Source organism: Symphalangus syndactylus, chromosome 22, assembly GCF_028878055.3.
Source record: "Symphalangus syndactylus isolate Jambi chromosome 22, NHGRI_mSymSyn1-v2.1_pri, whole genome shotgun sequence".
In the NCBI taxonomy this organism is placed as follows: Eukaryota; Metazoa; Chordata; class Mammalia; order Primates; family Hylobatidae; genus Symphalangus; species Symphalangus syndactylus.
Genome location: NC_072444.2, coordinates 20,753,985 through 20,770,561, shown reverse-complemented (window position 1 = coordinate 20,770,561; position 16,577 = coordinate 20,753,985). Strand labels below are relative to the sequence as shown.

Genomic DNA, 16,577 nt, shown 5'->3' with positions numbered 1-16,577 from the left:
TTTAAAGTTAAAACCACAGGCATAATTTTAATAATATATTTTGTTTAACCCAATATTTTAGAATATTATCATTTCAACACGCAATCAATATAAAAATTATTAAGGAAATGGTTTACCTTCCTTTTTTTCATGCTAAGTCTTTGTAATCCGGTATACATTTTACACTTCAGCACATCTCAGCATAGACTGAGTGCATTTCAGGTGCTCACTGGCCACCGTGCTGGCGGCCACTGTCCTGGACAGCACAGGTCTAGTGCAGAGTTTCTCAACCTCAGCACTATTGCATTTTGGGCTCAATATTTCTTTGTTGCAGTGGGATGTTTAGTGGCATCCCTGACCTCTGTCCCCTAGATGCCAGTAGCAACTCCAAAATTTTGACAACCAAAAATGTCTCCAGACAGTGCCAGCAGTCCCCTGGCAGGGGGGCAAAGTCACAGCCAGTTGAGACTCACTGGTCCAGTGGAAGGAAGCCTCTTCCAGGACTAAGGAGCTTGAGTTTTTACTGCTATTGTGACTCGAATTACCTGTAGTAATGAGAGCAACTGCCAGTATTGATAACAGGAGGAGGTATTAGTGGGCACTTATGAACTGAACCCACCACCTCCTTTCTTCCTCACCATAGACCCTGGAGGGTTCATTGATCATCCCATTTTACAGATGAGGAACGTAAGGCTCAGAGAGATGAAGCCATTTGTCCAGAGTCACGCAGGACTCAGGTCCAGATCTGTTTGACTCAGAACTCATGCTCTTATCCCCCACTCTGTCCTATGTGACCCTAAAACCAGCAGGTTGAACTGGACAGCCCTCTCAGCCTGTGTCTCTTCCACCCTGGCCACGAGCCCACTGTCCCCAGAGACTTCACCAACTCCCATTTGGCCCTCCACTCTTCCCTGAGTCCTTTGCTGCCCAGACACAGGTCCTGGCTCAAGACCCCAAGTGATGCCCCCAGAGCCTCCAAGTAGACCCCAAGGAACAAGGCCCGGGGGTGCTGGGCCCAGTTAATTAGGGAGTGGCATCCTGACCCTCACTCCTTCTGAGTCACAAAGGTGAGCGAACCGGCCTCAGCATCCACTCCCTTTCCCAGGGGCTCTGGGCTCCCTTTCCTGTGATGCTGGCACAGCCTGTTCCCCTCCAGACACATAGCAGGGGCCTCCCCGGCCCCATTCCTCAATAGACCTTGTGATCCTGGCAGGCACTGCCCTACCAGCTTCCATCCACAGGCTGTGTGACCTTGAGCAAATCGCTTCACTTCTCTGAGCCTCCACTGACCCAAATGGGGGTCGATCAGAGAACAAGAGGAAGGATCTTGTGTTCAATAGAAGTTGTACACTCAGGGTCACAGTGATGAACAATTGACCACTTTGCTGCCCCATGAGGGGTCATCCAGGCCACCATGCGCAGGGGTGCTCTGGGCCACCCATGCTCTCCCAGCAAAACTGGCCCCCCTGGGGATGGATGCCTTGACCTAGCCTCATTCTGACTGCTAGTCTCCAGCAAGCAATGAATAGATACACAGAAAGAAGGAAGTAGGGTGTTTCTTAGAAATTGTACTTTGTGATTGTTGTTAAAGATACTCACTGTTTCCTTCTGCTCTTCCCAAATATACTCATCTTAGTCTTGGCACAGGTACACCTGGCCCACACAATCTCCTCCGGTGGTCCCTTTAGCCGACAGTCACTTCTTCAGTGGGACTGGCCTGGGTCCCCATCTGATTTGGGCTTGAAGTCGAAGAGGGGGCACAGAGGGAGTCCCTAGGTTGATTTCATCCTGGCCACCCACCTCTTGTGAGCCCTGGAGGCATGGACACTCCCAGAGTCTGGAAGGATTAGAGAGACGACAGCCTTGGAGTAAAGTAGGTAGCAGGGTGGTCACTCTCTGCCCACAAGCTGGGCCTTGGGAACGGGTTCTTCTGTCCCTCCCTCGGCTTACGCCTCTGCCAGCGAGAGTTCTCCAGAAGGCAGGGCTCTTCTTTTCCTCCCTGGTGGACAGGGGCCAGGATCCAGATCCTGAGGTCTGCAGGAGCTTCAGCACACTGGAATGATGTTAACATTGTCCCTTTGCCTGTGCAGAGGTTCCAGCTGTGTCTGTGAGGTGGAGGTGGGAGGATTCCCTTCCCTGGGATTCCCCAAGGCAGAGGCTGACCAGCCATTGTCCCAGTAGGAGAGAGAAAGAAGATAAATGTCAGCTCGTAATATCAAGTAAATAGTAATAATTTGCCCATAACTCGCTGGCAGAAGATAGGAAGAAGGTATCAGGCAGGCACTCCTAGACTTTGGCACAAACTCACTCCCAGACTTTCTGTCTCTTGGTTGGTGTGAAGGCTAGAGATGTATTTGCTTTTTTAAAAAGTGTCATTAGGACAAAGGCCAAGAGAGTCTGAGATCCAGTTTGCTGTGATGGGGGCCTGGGGTGCTATGGGCTCCCCTCCCCATAGTGTGCCAGGCCCCACCTCACTGATCTCCTCTCCTAGCAATTCCTCAGCACACACTCCCTTCCGGCCACACTGGCTTTGTGGATGCTGTTAGCCCTTGGCTGCGCCAAGCTCATTCCCACCTCAGGGCCTTTGCAGTTGCTGTTCCCTCTGCCTGGAACACCATCCCCCAGATCCCCACAAGCCTGACTTTCATCAGTCAAGTCTCAGCTCCAGTGTCACCTCCTCCAGGCAGCTTTCTTTGACTACCTCATGTTGTGGTGCCCTACCCTGAGTCCCAAGAACTCTGTTTCATCACATTTTTTTCTTTGCACAACTTCTCATCGTTTCTTAATGTTACTAGTTTACATTTATTGAACACTTATTTTGTGCAGCCTTCTCAACACTTTGCATGCTCATCTCACGGGCATGTAATAATTTATGTATTTAAGCCTTGCAACAACTTTGTGAGTTAGGTATGATGATTGCCCCCCCTTTTGCAGTTGGGGAAACTGAAGGAAGGAATGTTTGTCTAGGATGGCACAGCCGGTAGACTGTGGGGTGCACAGCCCAGGCCCCTGCCTGCTCTGCCGGGCTTCCCTCCTGGCACTTGTGTTTCAGGTGTGCCTCCTCCTTGTTCGTGGTCCTCCCTGGAGTCAATGAAGGGCTCCCTGGATTAATGAATGAATGAATGAATGAGGCCTGTGATGCCTGTGGACTGGCCTGTCGTGGGGCTGAGCTCCCCACCCCCAGCCTCAAGGGACAGGCACCGTTGGATGGGCCTGTGGAAGGACAAGGGCATGTGGCCAAGCTTGGCCTGAGCAGCACTTTCTCCTGAGAGAATGACGGTGGGAGGAATTCAGGCCAGGTCAGGTGGCCCATAAATTAGAACAGCACCCAGAGCCCTCAACCCCAAATGGGAGGCCTTGCCAGGAGTTGCTCCAGGGCTCTGGTTTCAGACTAGTTTCCTGGGGTTGGGAGTGTTCTAAGGAGAACCAGGCCCACAGTCCCTGCATAGCTGGGGTCCCTGAGACCTTCCCTCATTGACTGCAGGGCCCTGAGTTGGGATGGGAGCACAGTGGCAGGGGCTCACCCCAGTGCCCACCCCTAGCTGACCAGACACACCTGCTGCACTTTGGAGGAGGCAGCTTTTGAAGGCAGCTCTCTCCTGCCCAGCCACGCCAGACCTTGCACCCAGGGCTTTGATGGGCCCAGGCTTGCTTCTCTCTGCCATTGACCCAAGAGCCCAGGACAGGAAGCCAGTCTTTAGTGTCCCTTCTCTGAGTCTCAGACTCCCACCTGTGAAATAAGTAAGGGGCTGTCATTCAGTCCTCTTCAGAGCCAGGCCTGACCCTCCCCTCTGCCCCACACCAGGCACACCTACCTGGGGGACCTCAGGGAAGACTCCAGACTTTGAATTCTCTCCCAGGGAGGGGGCAGCCAGGCCCAAGTCTCAGAGAGCTTGAGTTCCCCTCACACTCGGCCATGACTGTCCCTGAGACTTGAAGCGGGTGCTTGCCCTCTAGGGGCCTCAATGTGCTCATCTGTAAAATGAAATCACAGTGGTATGGGCCTCATGGGGTTATCGAAAGAACGGACTGAGGTCATGTGGGCCATGGGCTTGGTACGGTGCCTGAGACATAATGAATACTCAGTTCCCTGGTGGTCTAGTGGTTAGAAAAATAATAATAATAATAGTAAATAGTAAGTTGTTATGTATTTGTATTGAGTTTATTTTGAAAACAAGTAATAATGAGACCTGATCCCTGTCCTCAAAGAGTTCATAGTACTTATGGGAAAGAAATGTAGAACTGCATTTATTAAGTGTGGTTTGAGACACCAATAAATGGAGGGAGAGATATATTCTGGCTGATGAGATAGGGATGACTTCCTGGAAGAGGTGGCAATTGAGCTGGGTCTTGAAGGATGGACTGGGGTTCAGAGTGAGACCAAGAACATGCCACTCAGGGGCAGAGATAACTGGCAGGAAATTTGGGGCACACAGAGACAGAAAAGGCACAGCTTCAGAGGCCTGGAGTAGAAGGCTGGAGGGCCAATGAGCTCTAATCAGGCTTTGAATGCATTGTTCAGACATTGGACTTTGTTCTGTAAGTAGCAGGGAGTCACTGAAGGTTTCTGAGGAGAGGAGTAGCTATAGATGAGATTGTTTCTTCCCTAAGGAGAGGCCCGGGACAGCTGGATGCACCAGGTGGTGAGGGAAGCTGGCTGAAGGCAGACGTCATGGTTTGCCTCCACTGATCCCTGTTCAGGGCAGCTGCCCACCCGCAGGGCCCCAGCCACCACCATGCCTAGCACCAGGTGTGAGGTCTGGACTGAGGTCATTCTCCCCGTGGTCCTTGCCTGCCTCTTGCTCACCATGGGGTTGCATGCCAGGCTGGCACCCACGACTCCCCCCCTCCAGACTCTTCTAAAGCCCCAAGAGCAGGATGTCACACCCAGGCTGCCAGGAGCTGGGGTCACTCTGGGGATGAGCCCCAGCTGGTGTTAATGAGGCCCAGGCCAGGCGGGCAAGCTAAGAAAGCCAGATGCCAGCAAGGAGCAGGCACTTCATGCCCTCAATTCTGGGGCTGGTGAGCCACCCCAGCCCTGCAAGACCAAGCCAGTGACCCTCCCCACTGACTGAGCCAAGACCAGAGAGGACCCATGGCTCCTAGAGACCACAAAGCATTTGTGGGACTGGGCAAATGTCCTTTGTTTGACACCAACCGAGTGGCCATTTCTCTCCATTTCCATAGCCACTGTCTGGTCCCAAGACACCATCATCGCTCACGTGGGCAGCTGCAGTCACCTCCTCCCCACTTCCTCTGTTGCTTTCCTGAAATCCATCCCCCACCCTGCATTCTGGGTGACCGTGCACCCTGGATGATCTATCTACAGCGCAAAACCGATCATGCCACCCCTGCTGAGAAACCTTCAGTGACTTCCCTCTACAATCAGAGGAAGGCCAGCTCCTCACCGTTATCTAAAACCCCTGCTCCCACCACTCTCCCTCCCCCTTGCTCACAAACTCCAGACACACTCCCCTCTTTCCAGCTTCTCGAACATGCAGGACTAACCCCCACCTCGGGCCATCATGCAAGCTGTCCTGTTGCTTGGAAATCTCTGCTCCTCTTCCTCTCCTCCCTTGTCCAACTCAGTGCTTGTCAAACTGTGGCGGACCAGCAGCATCAACATCACCTGGGAGCTTGTTAGAAATGCAGTTTCTCAGCTCCCACCCCACAGTCAATAGATCAGAAACTCAGGGGCTGGGCCCATTCACCTGTATTTTAGCAGGCCCTGTAGGTAGTGGTAATGCACACTCAAATTTAAGAATCTCTGGTTTAATTGTATTTTTTTTTTTTACAGTCAGCAGTGCAATGGTGTAATTAATTCCTTCCTATCCTTTAGAGTATAAAGTTTAAACTTTAGTTCAAATGCCACTTCCTCAGGGAATCCCTCCTTGAACCCCAGACTGGGGCCTCGTGGCACCCTCTCCTTCTCCTTTATAGCAATTATCACAGCTGTAATCATGTAATCCATTGAAAGTTTGTTTTTTCTGGCCAGGCACAGTGGCTCACACCTGTAATCCCAGCACTTTGGGAGGCTGAGGCAGGCAGAGCACTTGAAGTCAGGACTCCCAAACCAGCCTGGACAACATGGTGAAACCCCGTCTCTACTAAAAAATACAAAAATTAAAAATAGCCAGGCATGGTGCTGGGCTCCTATAATCCCAGCTACTCAGGAGGCTGAGGCAGGGGAATCGCTTGAACCCAGGAGGCAGAGATTGCAGTGAGCCGAGATCATGCCACTGCACTCCAGCCTGGGCAATAGAGCAAGACTCTGCCTCAAAAAAAAAAAAAACAAAAAAAAGGTCTGTCTTTTCCATGGGCCCTGGGAATGTGTTCGCTTTTTCACCAGTCTACCTCTCAATGCCTAGAACTGTGCCTGGCACATCATTGTTAAGTGCTTAGTAAATACATGTTGAGTGAATGAATGACCATATAAGTAAGCCCTCCTCCTCCAGCCCTCCTGCAGCAAACATTTATACTTACGGTGTGCCCATACTAGGCCAGGTGCTGAAACAAACAAACAAACAAACAAGAAGATCCAATCCCTACCTTCAAGGAGTGAACTGCCAAAAGGGCCAGTAACTGTGGGGGCAAATGGATTGAGTTAGGTCTTCAAGGAGAGATGGACATTTGCCAGGCAGAGAAGTCAGGAGAAAGTCTTGCTGGTAAAAGGAACGACATATGTCAAAATGCACAGTAGACGGAACAATGCAGGGAGTTGAAGTGGTGGAAGGAACCACAGAAAATGAAACCAGAGAGTCAAGCTGAGTTGCAATGGCCAAATGCCCCTAGTTCAACACCAGGATGAAGAGTTTGGATATTCTTGTATGGGTAGGCACTGAGGAGCCAGTGAATATTTTCAAGAAAGCAAATGACCTGATTTTTGTTTTTTGTTTTTTGTTTTTAAATCACTTGTGTAATACAGCTTGGAAAGCCAAGAAGGGCAGGTGCCTTCATTCATGTATTGCCAAAGACTACATTGAGCGTAACCATGTCCTGGGTTCTGGGATTCCGTGGTAGGCAGAAGAGACATGGCCACAGGGATTGGCAGCCTGTCCCTCCATCCATGCTCTCCTTAGCCTCTCTCTAATAAGCAAGAAGGTCATGACCACCCCCAAGCCCCCTCCCTTTCCCTCAATACTGTCCTGGGCCCCTCCCTGCAGCCTCCAGGGACAATCCAGGTGCCTGAAGCCCCTGGCGCTCAGGTTTCTGCTAGAGGGATTCTAAGGTGTTCTTCCTGGGGAGGAAGGCAGCCAACAGGATCTGCAGGGGCACAATGGGCCCCTTTGTTGCTTTGCCCAGGGCCACTCCAAGAATAGCTGTTTGCTCAGCTCAGAGCAGGGCTGGTGCTGGGGAATAGAAGGGTGTGGGGCCCTGGAGCTGCAATGTGGGCTGGACGTTAACCCTCTGGAGCCTCTGAGGCCTCCTTTGGTTTCTCTCTGGCCCAGAGGAATGAAGGCGGGCAGGCAGCATCACTTACAGTAACTGAGTCAGGGTTGTAAGAGATCATCTTGTAAAACATTTTTTCTTAAATAGAAATGTGTGCAGAATCTCAATATATAAAACCAGATGAAATAATAGTGGCTCTGGGTCAGGCGCGGTGGCTCACTCCTGTAATCTCAGCACTTTGGGAGGCCAAGGCGAACGGATCACTTGAGGTCAGAAGCTCAAGACCAGCCAGGCCAACATAGTGAAACCCCATCTCTACTAAAAATACAAAATTTAGCCAGGCATGGTGGTGCACACCTGTAGTCCCAACTACTTGGGAGGCTGAGGCAGGAGAATCACTTGAACCTAGGAGGCGGAGGTTGCAGTGAGCAGAGATGGCACCACTGCCCTCCAGCCTGGGTGACAGAGCAAGACTCTGTCTCAGTTTAAGAAAATAAATAAATAAATAAATAATAATAGTAGTAGTGGCTCTGGTTAAGGTGGGGAGGGGAGTGGCAGGAATCCAGTGGAGATATCCCAAGCTTTTGTTTTGTTTTGTTTTTTTATAGACAGAGTCTCGCTCTGTCACTCAGGCTGGAGTGCAGTCGCACAATCTGAACTCACTGCAACCTCCGCCTCCCAGGTTCAAGTGATTCTCCTGCCTCAGCCTCCCGAGTAGCTGGGACTACAGGCACACGCCACTACACTCGGCTAATTTTTGTATTTTTTTTAGTAGAGATAGGGTTTTGCCATGTTGGCCAGGCTGGTCTTGAACTCCTGACCTCAAGTGATCCACCCACCTCAGCCTCCCAAAGTGCTGGGGTTACAGGTATGAGCCACCGCACCCAGCCATCCCCAGCTTCCTAGAGCCTTCCTCCTCACCCCTTTGCCCAGGGCCTCTCCTCCGCACTCTCTGGACTCAGCCACCTCTGCTCTGGTTCCATCCTCTCACCTAACACTGGATGAAACTGAGAGAGGGAAAGTCCCTGGCTCAAGGCCACCCAGCACTTTGATGGGCAAAGCTGAGACTTGCAGGAGAGGAATGCTTCCCAGACTGAGGCCATAGTTTCCCACACTCTCATGGCTTTGGCCAAAACCATCTTCAACCTGTCGCACTATTAACTCTTTTCTTTAACCCAGCTCACATTTTTCTTAATAACTTTATTTTAAACAGAGATTTCATAGCATTACCATAAATGGCAAGACTTTATCAGTCACCATAAAAAGATACTGTGTTTGATAAATACATAAGTCTTCTTTTAGATTGTTCCTCCCTGTGCCACCTAAAGCATCCAGGGTGTGTACTCACACCTCTCCTTGGGAACGGCTCACCTTCCGTCCCACTCACCTCTGCCTTCTTTGCTTGGGTGTATGATGGGCCAAGCGCTGTGCTAGGCTCTGAAGAATGAGGATGGGAGAGGCCAGACCATGCCCTCAGGGGACTTATAACCCAAAGGAGGGCAGGTACCATGTGGCAACACCATTCAGCAAAATGTGGCCCCAGCCCTAGGAGGAGTGGGAGACGAGAGCTATGGGCAGGAGGGTGGCAGTCCTCCTGAGGCGTAGGGACTAACAGATGGACACTCAGAAGGTGCAGACCTCCTCAAGTCAGGGGCAAAACTGGACTCAAACCCAGGTCCTCTGCACGTGCACCCTTAGTCCAGGGCTTTTGTCCAGACTCTGTGCCCCTCTTAATGATGAATGTGGCCAGGTGCGCCTGTAATCCCAACACTTTGGGAGGCTGAGGCGGGTGGATCACCTGAGGTCAGGAGTTCGAGACCAGCCTGGCCACCATGGTGAAACCCCAACTCTACTAAAAATACAAAAATTAGCCGGGCATGGTGGCAGGCACCTGTAATCCCAGCTACTCCGGAGGCTGAGGCAGGAGAATCGCTTGAACCAAGGAGACAGAGGTTGCAATAAGCTGAGATCACGCCACTACACTCCAGCCTGGGTGACAGAGAGAGACTCCTCCTCAAAAAAAAAAAAGATAGATGCGGAGAGGGGACAGCAGGCCATGACCAAGAAGTGTCCAGTCTCGCATCATCCCAGGACAGGCTGCAGAGTTTGGAAGGGGGCAGGACAAGAACCAGAATGACCTTGGGGTGTCTTCATTGAGCTCCTCTCCCAGCACTGGCCACAGGCTGCTGAGTTCTTCTCCACTCTCCTGCCAGAGCCCAAGACCAGTAGTCTTTGCCCATAGCCCCTGAAGTCTGTGGCCCAGGTCAGAGAGACGCTGCCCGGCAGCCTCTACAGCAGCCTCTACAGATTCACGCTCACGGCCTTGGCCAGCCCAGGGCTCTGAGCAGTGGACCGCAGTGCTGATTGTCTGGACCAGTGGTTCTCAAAGTGTGGTACTGGAACCGGCAGCATCAACAGTTCCTGGAAGCAAGTTAGAAATGCAGATTCTCGGGCCCCATGCCAGACCTCCTGAATCGGACGCTCTGAGATGGGGCCCCGCAGTCTGTGTTTTGACAAGACCTCCGGGTGCCGCCACCCCAGCCACTGCTGCTGCGCTTGATGGCCGCTGGCCTACACCTGTCATTCAACCCTGGGTACTGTTTCCATCTTTAGCTGCCCCAGCACCCTCAGCCTCTGCCATGCCGGCCAGCCTCTCCAGAGACTGGATCCACAAATCTACAAAGAAAAACACCCTATAGATTTAAACAGCACCCCTGATGATCCTGATGCCTGCCATAGTTGAGAACTCCTGGAACCCAAGAGTGCCAGGCCCACAAAATAGCAGCTGTGCCTTTGAGAAGGGCTTACACCTATGTCTTATCACAAATCCCATGAGAATCCCACCTAAGTCCCTTTGAGCCCTCTTGGGCCTTCAGACCAATAGCTGGATTTAGCAAAGCCTCCAGCCCTAGGCACCTTCCTCCCTTAGTCCCCTGTGCTTCCTGTCACCTCTCCTTAAGCCAACAACAAAACACCATGGACAGGGTGGCTTAAAAACAAATTCATCTTCTCACAGTTCTGGAGGCTGGAAGTCCGAGATCGGGGTGGCGGCATGGTAGGGTTCTGGTGACGGCTTTCTTCCTGGCCTGCAAATGGCCACCTTGTCACTGCGTCCTCACATGGTCTTTCCTCAGTCCATGGAGAGAGATCTCTATCTACCTATCCCTCCCTCTCTTGCTGCTCCTCCTCCTCCTCCTCCTCCTCCTCCTCCTCCTCCTCCTCCTCTCTCATTTCTTTTCTCCTATTTGATTAGAAGCCTGCCCTTGGCCAGGGTGGCTCACGCCTGTAATCCCAGCACTTTGGGAGGCTGAGGTGGGTGGGTCACCTGAGGTCAGGAGTTCGAGACCAGCCTGGCCAACATGGCGAAACCCCGTCTCTATTAAAAATACAAAAATTAGCTAGATGTGGTGGTGTGCACCTGTAATCCCAGCTACTCAGAAGGCTGAGGTAGGAGAACCGCTTGAACCCGGGAGGCAGAGGTTGCAATGAGCTGAGATTGCGCCACTGCACTCCAGCCTGGGAGACAGTGAGACTCCATCTCAAAAAAAAGAAAAGAAAAAGAAAAAGAAGCCTGCCCTTATGACCTCATCTAACCTTAATTACCTCTTAAAAGCTCTATATCCAAATACCATGACACTGAGGGTGAAGGCTTCAGCATGCTAATTTGGGGAGAGACAAACATTCAGTACACAGCAGCCAGATCACACCAATTTGTTCTCCTGCTCTGAAATACTTTTGGAATTCTTGAATTTCGGAATTCAAGAATTCCAAAAGTATTTCCTTTGCAATGGAAAACCACTTGTGAACCCCAAGAAATGACTCAGAAGGTGGGGGATGTCAGGTGGCAAGAAAGCTGTGGCAGGAAGGAAGGGATCTTTGTAACAAGAGACACCCTACCTCTGCCCTGTTAGGACCCAGGCTCTGGGCTCCATCCCTGTGAGGACTCAGCACTTTACTCAGCGACCCTGGGCAGGGAGACAGGGTTCCAGGCCCAGCTCTGCTAGTGGAGCAAATTCATTCCTGCCTGGGCCTCCATCTTCCACCTTCGCAGGACCCTGTGGCTCCCAAAACTGGCCGCCCATCAGAGGCACTAGGAAGTTTGTTAAGAATTCAGATCCCCAGGCCCCACCCTCGAACATTCAGACTCAGGAGGTGCAAGATTGGCCCACGAAATTTCATGTTCAACACACGTCCTCTTCACAGCCAGGTGACTGCAATGCAGCCGGCTCCTTTGGGGTCTCCCAGATCAGATTACCTGGGGGGGCCCTTGCAGCCTTGCCCCTCCAGAAGTCTTCTTTTTTGAAAAAAGAGTCAGGCGCGGTGGCTCACGCCTGTAATCCCAGGACTTTGGGAGGCCAAGGTGGGTGGATCACCTAAGGTCGGGAGTTCAAAACCAGCCTGACCAACATGGAGAAACCCGGTCTCTACTAAAAACACAAAATTAGCCAGCTGTGGTGGTGCATGCCTGTAATCCCAGCTACTCAGAAGGCTGAGGCAGGAGAATCACTTGAACCTGGGAGGCAGAGGTTGCAGTGAGCCGAGATCGTGCCATTGCACTCCAGCCTGGGCAACAAGAGTGAAACTCCGTCTCACACACAAAAAAAACAAAGAAAAAAGAAGAGACAGGGTCTTGCTCTGTTGCTCAGGCTGGAGTGCAGTGGCACAATCATAGCTCACTGCAGCCTCAACCTCCCAGGCTTAAGCAATTCTCCCACTTCAGTCTCCTGAGTAGTTGGGACCACAGGTGTGCACCAGAATGCTCAGCTAATTTTTTAATTTATGTAAAGACAAGGTCTCACTGTTGTCCAGGCTGGTCTCAAACTCCTGGGCTCAAGTGATTCTCGGGCTTTGACCTCCCAAAGTGCTGGAAGCAGGAGTCTCCTCTTGAAGCTCCCCATCCCACCTACCCCAGGGCTCCCCCTAACCCTCTCTCATCTCTCCCCACAGTGCGGCCCCAGCTGGGGCCCAAACCTTCAGCCTGAAGCACTCGGAAGGCGTGTGGGTGGAGGTGGTGCGTGATGGGGAGGCTGAGGAGGTGGCCACCAATGGCAAGCAGCGCTGGCTTCTCTCGCCCAGCACCACCCTGCGGGTCACCATGAGCCAGGCGAGCACCGAGGCCAGCAGTGACAAGGTACCATGGCGGGAAGTCCAGCCTCCTCGGGCCCAGGGCCATGCCGGGATAGAGGCAGGGTGGACCAGCCCTGTCCCATAGAAACTGCATGTGGGCCATGTGTCATTTTCAGTTCTGCAGTAACCAAATTGAAAAGGCAAAAAGAGGCCGGGTGCAGTGGCTCAAGCCTGTAATCCCAGCACTTTGGGAGGCCAAGGCGGGTGGATCACAAGGTCAGGAGATCGAGACCATCCTGGCTAACACGGTGAAACCCCGTCTCTACTAAAAATACAAAAAATTAGCCAGGCGTGGTGGCGGGCTCCTGTAGTCCCAGCTACTCAGGAGGCTGAGGCAGGAGAATGGCGTGAACCCAGGAGGCAGAGCTTGCAGTGAGCCGAGATCCCACCACTGCACTCCAGCCTGGGCGACAGAGCAAGACTCCGTCTCAAAAAAAAAAAAGAAAAGGCAAAAAGAAACAGGTGAAATTAATTGTCTTAATATATTTACTTAACCCCATCTATCAAAATATTATCATTTTGACAGCCATCAATATAAAAAAATTAACAAAATTGTTTGTTTGTTTGTTTGAAACGGAGTCTCCCTCTGCCACCTAAGCTGGAGGGCAGTGACGCGATCTCGGCTCACTGCTAGCTCCACCTCCCAGGTTCACACTATTCTCCTGCCTCAGCCTCCAGAGTAGCTGGGACTACAGACACCCGCCCTACGCCTAGCTAATTTTTTTTTTTTTTTTGTATTTTTAGTAGAGACAGGGTTTCACCGTGTTAGCCAGGATGCTGTCGATCTCCTGACCTTGTGATCCACCCACCTTGGCCTCCCAAAGTGCTGGGATTACAAGCATGAGCCACCGCGCCTGGCCTGTTTGTTTAAGAGACAGGATCTCACTCTGACGCCCAGGCTGTAGTGCAGTGGTGCAATCATAGCTCACTGCAACCTCAAGCTACTGGGCTCAAGCAGTCCACCTGCCCCAGCCTCCCGAGTAGCTGGGACTCCAGGCACCTGCCATCATGCCCAGCTAATTTTTTTTTTTTTTTTTTAGAGACAGGTCTTACTATATTGCCCAGGCTGGTAGTTTATATTCTTTTTCCATATCAAGTTTAAAATTTGTGTGAGTTTTACACCTTATAACACATCTCTGTTCAGAATAGCCACATTTCCAGTGCTTGGTAGCCACGTGCATGTTGTGGGGTTAGACCATGGAATGTGGCTTCATAAAGGATGAAAATTATAGACAGCTGAGTGATAGAAAGTTTAGAGGCTCAGAACCATCGAATCATTGGAGCTTACAGTCACAAGTGTCCTTGGTCTATCTGTAAAATGGGGTGCTGAACGTCCATGGGTGATTTGCCCAAGTGGTGAGGCTGAGACCAGAACTGTCTCCTTGCTTGGTTCTGTAATTATGAACTTTACCATGTGCCCCATCACAGTGATGGCACTGAACATGGTCCAGAGAAAATAGCCTCAGCCCTGTCCTCTCAGTGGGCACTAGATGTGCAACATGGCAGATATGGGGGACCCCAGGCAGCAGAACGCACACAGTGGCACGGGAAGGCAGACAGCATCCTAACTGCACTCTCAGCCAGTAGGAGGGGAGTCCACAGTCTAGTTCAGTTACCTGAGGGAAACCGCCCACCAACCCAGGAGTGCTTCCTGGAGGAGAGGGTTCTGATGCTTGGAGAGGGTTGGCTTGACAAGCTGTGAGGGACAGCAGTTGCTTCAGGTTTTCCTGCTTGTGATCTGTGATCTCTGCTCTCTTTTCTCTCTACCCCAATGTGCCCTCTCCCCACCAAGGTCACCGTCAACTACTATGACGAGGAAGGGAGCATTCCCATCGACCAGGCGGGGCTCTTCCTCACGGCCATTGGTGAGTTGGCATGGTTGCTGCCTCGGTGCCTTCATCACCCAGGGCCTGGCACTGTTGTCCTTCTCTGAGGCACTTAGGCTGTTCTCAGTGTAGATGACCTGGCACTTGGAGCTTCTTCTGAATAGCACAGGCCTGGGGAGGGATGTCACATGTGCCCCACCCCGGCCCTTCTGTACTGGGGTGGGGGCTTATCTGCAGGAAGAGGCACTCCCTGATCCATCAGCAATTCCCTCCCAGTGTCAAGGTCCCCTTCCCAGGCTCTGTGGGCCCTAAAAGAGAAAAAGGCAAGTGTGTTCCCCCCCTGCCTCTCCCCTGCAGCCTGGAGAAGAGCGTCCCTCTCATGGCAAGGGGAATGGCCACAGTCTATAAAACTAGCAGCTGTTCTTGACAATCCCAGCTGCCCCCTGGTTCTCCCTAGATTCAGCCCTGAGAGTGCAGAGATGCAGCCTCCAGGTCCTTAACTCACCTAGTCCAAGTCCTTCATTTGATCCACAGGATGGTGAGGCCCAGAGAGGTTAGGGAATTTATTCAACATCACACAGCAACTGGGCGGCAAGTTGTGTCCAGAACCCACGATTATCCCTGTCTCAGGTTCTGTCCATTGCATCACACTGCCCTGCGCTTGGTGCCAGGCCTGCATGCCAGGGAGGTGGAGCCTAGCCTGGCTCTACAGGACCCTGGGCTGTGATCATCTGAATTTTCCATCTCTCCACCCCCTGAAACTGAGGCATTACTCTTATGGTATTTTATTTCATTTTTTAATCATAGAATGTTAAAGCCAAGAGGACATTTCAGAGAGTCATTTTGTTCATCCAGCCTTGGTTTAACATTGACAGAGTTGCCGCATGGCAGAGGAAGGGAACTACCAGTTATTGAGAGTCCACTGCATGCTGAGTGCTTTAAAAATAATGATGCAGCCTGCTTATTGTAGACCTACTGTGTGTCTAGAGCTGTGCTGGGCACTTTGATGAGGAGGAGGGGGAGATGATAAACACCTGATATTAATTGAGCACCTATGGTGTGCCAGGCTCCAGTACTCAATGTTTTACCGTCACGATTTCAATCTCTTCTTCCAACTATTCCAAGGATAGACATTATTATTACCATCCCCATTTTATAGATGAGAAAATCAAGGCTTAGAAAAGGTAAAACAAATACTTGCCTGTAGCCACATCTCCGGAAAATGGTTGGTGAGATGCCAAGTCATTCCAGTTATCCCACATTCTCAGGGGGGATCTCAGAATCTCCCCAAAATACAACCAACGCCCAAGCCAGCCCCTCCCTCTCTAGCCCTGTGCTCTTGGCTGCTTAAATAGGCTTAGTAGCAGGGCCCTTCTCATTCTTGGCTAATTCCCAAATGGCTTGGTTTCTGGTCCCCCTGTCCCTCTTTCTGCCCCAAGGAGGTGCCCAGCCCTGGGGTGAGGAAACCCGGGATGACCTTGATGAGGGCGGCGGATGATAAACAAAGACTCCTGGGTTGTGCTGAGCCCTGGCACGTGTGTGAAACTTGCATGCACACAGCATCCAGGCAGTCTCAGATGACAGTCCCTGAGGAAACCTAATCCCACCAAGACAGGGACACCTGAGGACGGGGGCAGAAAGGGAAGGGGCCTGACACCTGTCAAATGAGGGTGATCCCAGAAGGCTGACTGCACCATTAACAAAACTTCCGCCAAAGCAAGACAGACTTAGGATAGATGGCAAAATAAGGGTCTATAAGGAGGCAGAACTGGACTTTTCCTCCTCACTAGGAGATGACAAAGCTGTGCTTAGAGGAAGCCCGCTCAGACTTGGCGGCATGGCTGAGTCCCAAAAGATGCCACATGTGCCAATGACAAGTGACCCAGTTCATCCTTCCGAGGTCTCTTAATAATTATTTATTTAACTGCCACAGGTTCCAGATATTTAGATTCCATGGGCCAATCAAATGTCCCCTCTCCTCACCCCCCAAAAAATGAGAAGAATAACAACTTTGATGCTTGGCAAAAAAAGAAAAAAAAAATACATTAATAAAACAATTTGTGGCCAGGCGCGGTGGCTCATGCCTGTAATCCCAACACTTTGGGAGGCCAAGGTGGGCAGATCATGAGGTCAGGAGTTTGAGACCAGCCTGGCCAACATGGAGAAACCACATCTCTACTAAAAATACAAAAATTAACTGGGTGCGGTGGCACACACCTGTAGTCCCAGCTACTCAGGAGGCTGAGGCAGGAGAAT

At 51.4% G+C, this 16,577-nt stretch overlaps 2 protein-coding genes across 2 annotated transcripts in view; one reads left to right on the top strand and one right to left on the bottom strand.

Moving 5' to 3' along the window:
• The window catches only part of LOC129472521 (neuroblastoma breakpoint family member 1-like), a 705,345-nt gene that overhangs the window by 355,389 nt on the left and 333,379 nt on the right, over nt 1-16,577 (bottom strand). The gene's annotated exons all lie outside the window — the stretch shown is intronic.
• The window catches only part of PADI2 (peptidyl arginine deiminase 2), a 53,305-nt gene that overhangs the window by 2,112 nt on the left and 34,616 nt on the right, over nt 1-16,577 (top strand). Inside the window, exons 2-3 of the mRNA XM_055262228.2 lie at nt 12,316-12,499; nt 14,288-14,360. Coding sequence (XP_055118203.1) covers nt 12,316-12,499; nt 14,288-14,360 — 257 coding nt within the window. The remainder of the gene's footprint in view (nt 1-12,315; nt 12,500-14,287; nt 14,361-16,577) is intronic.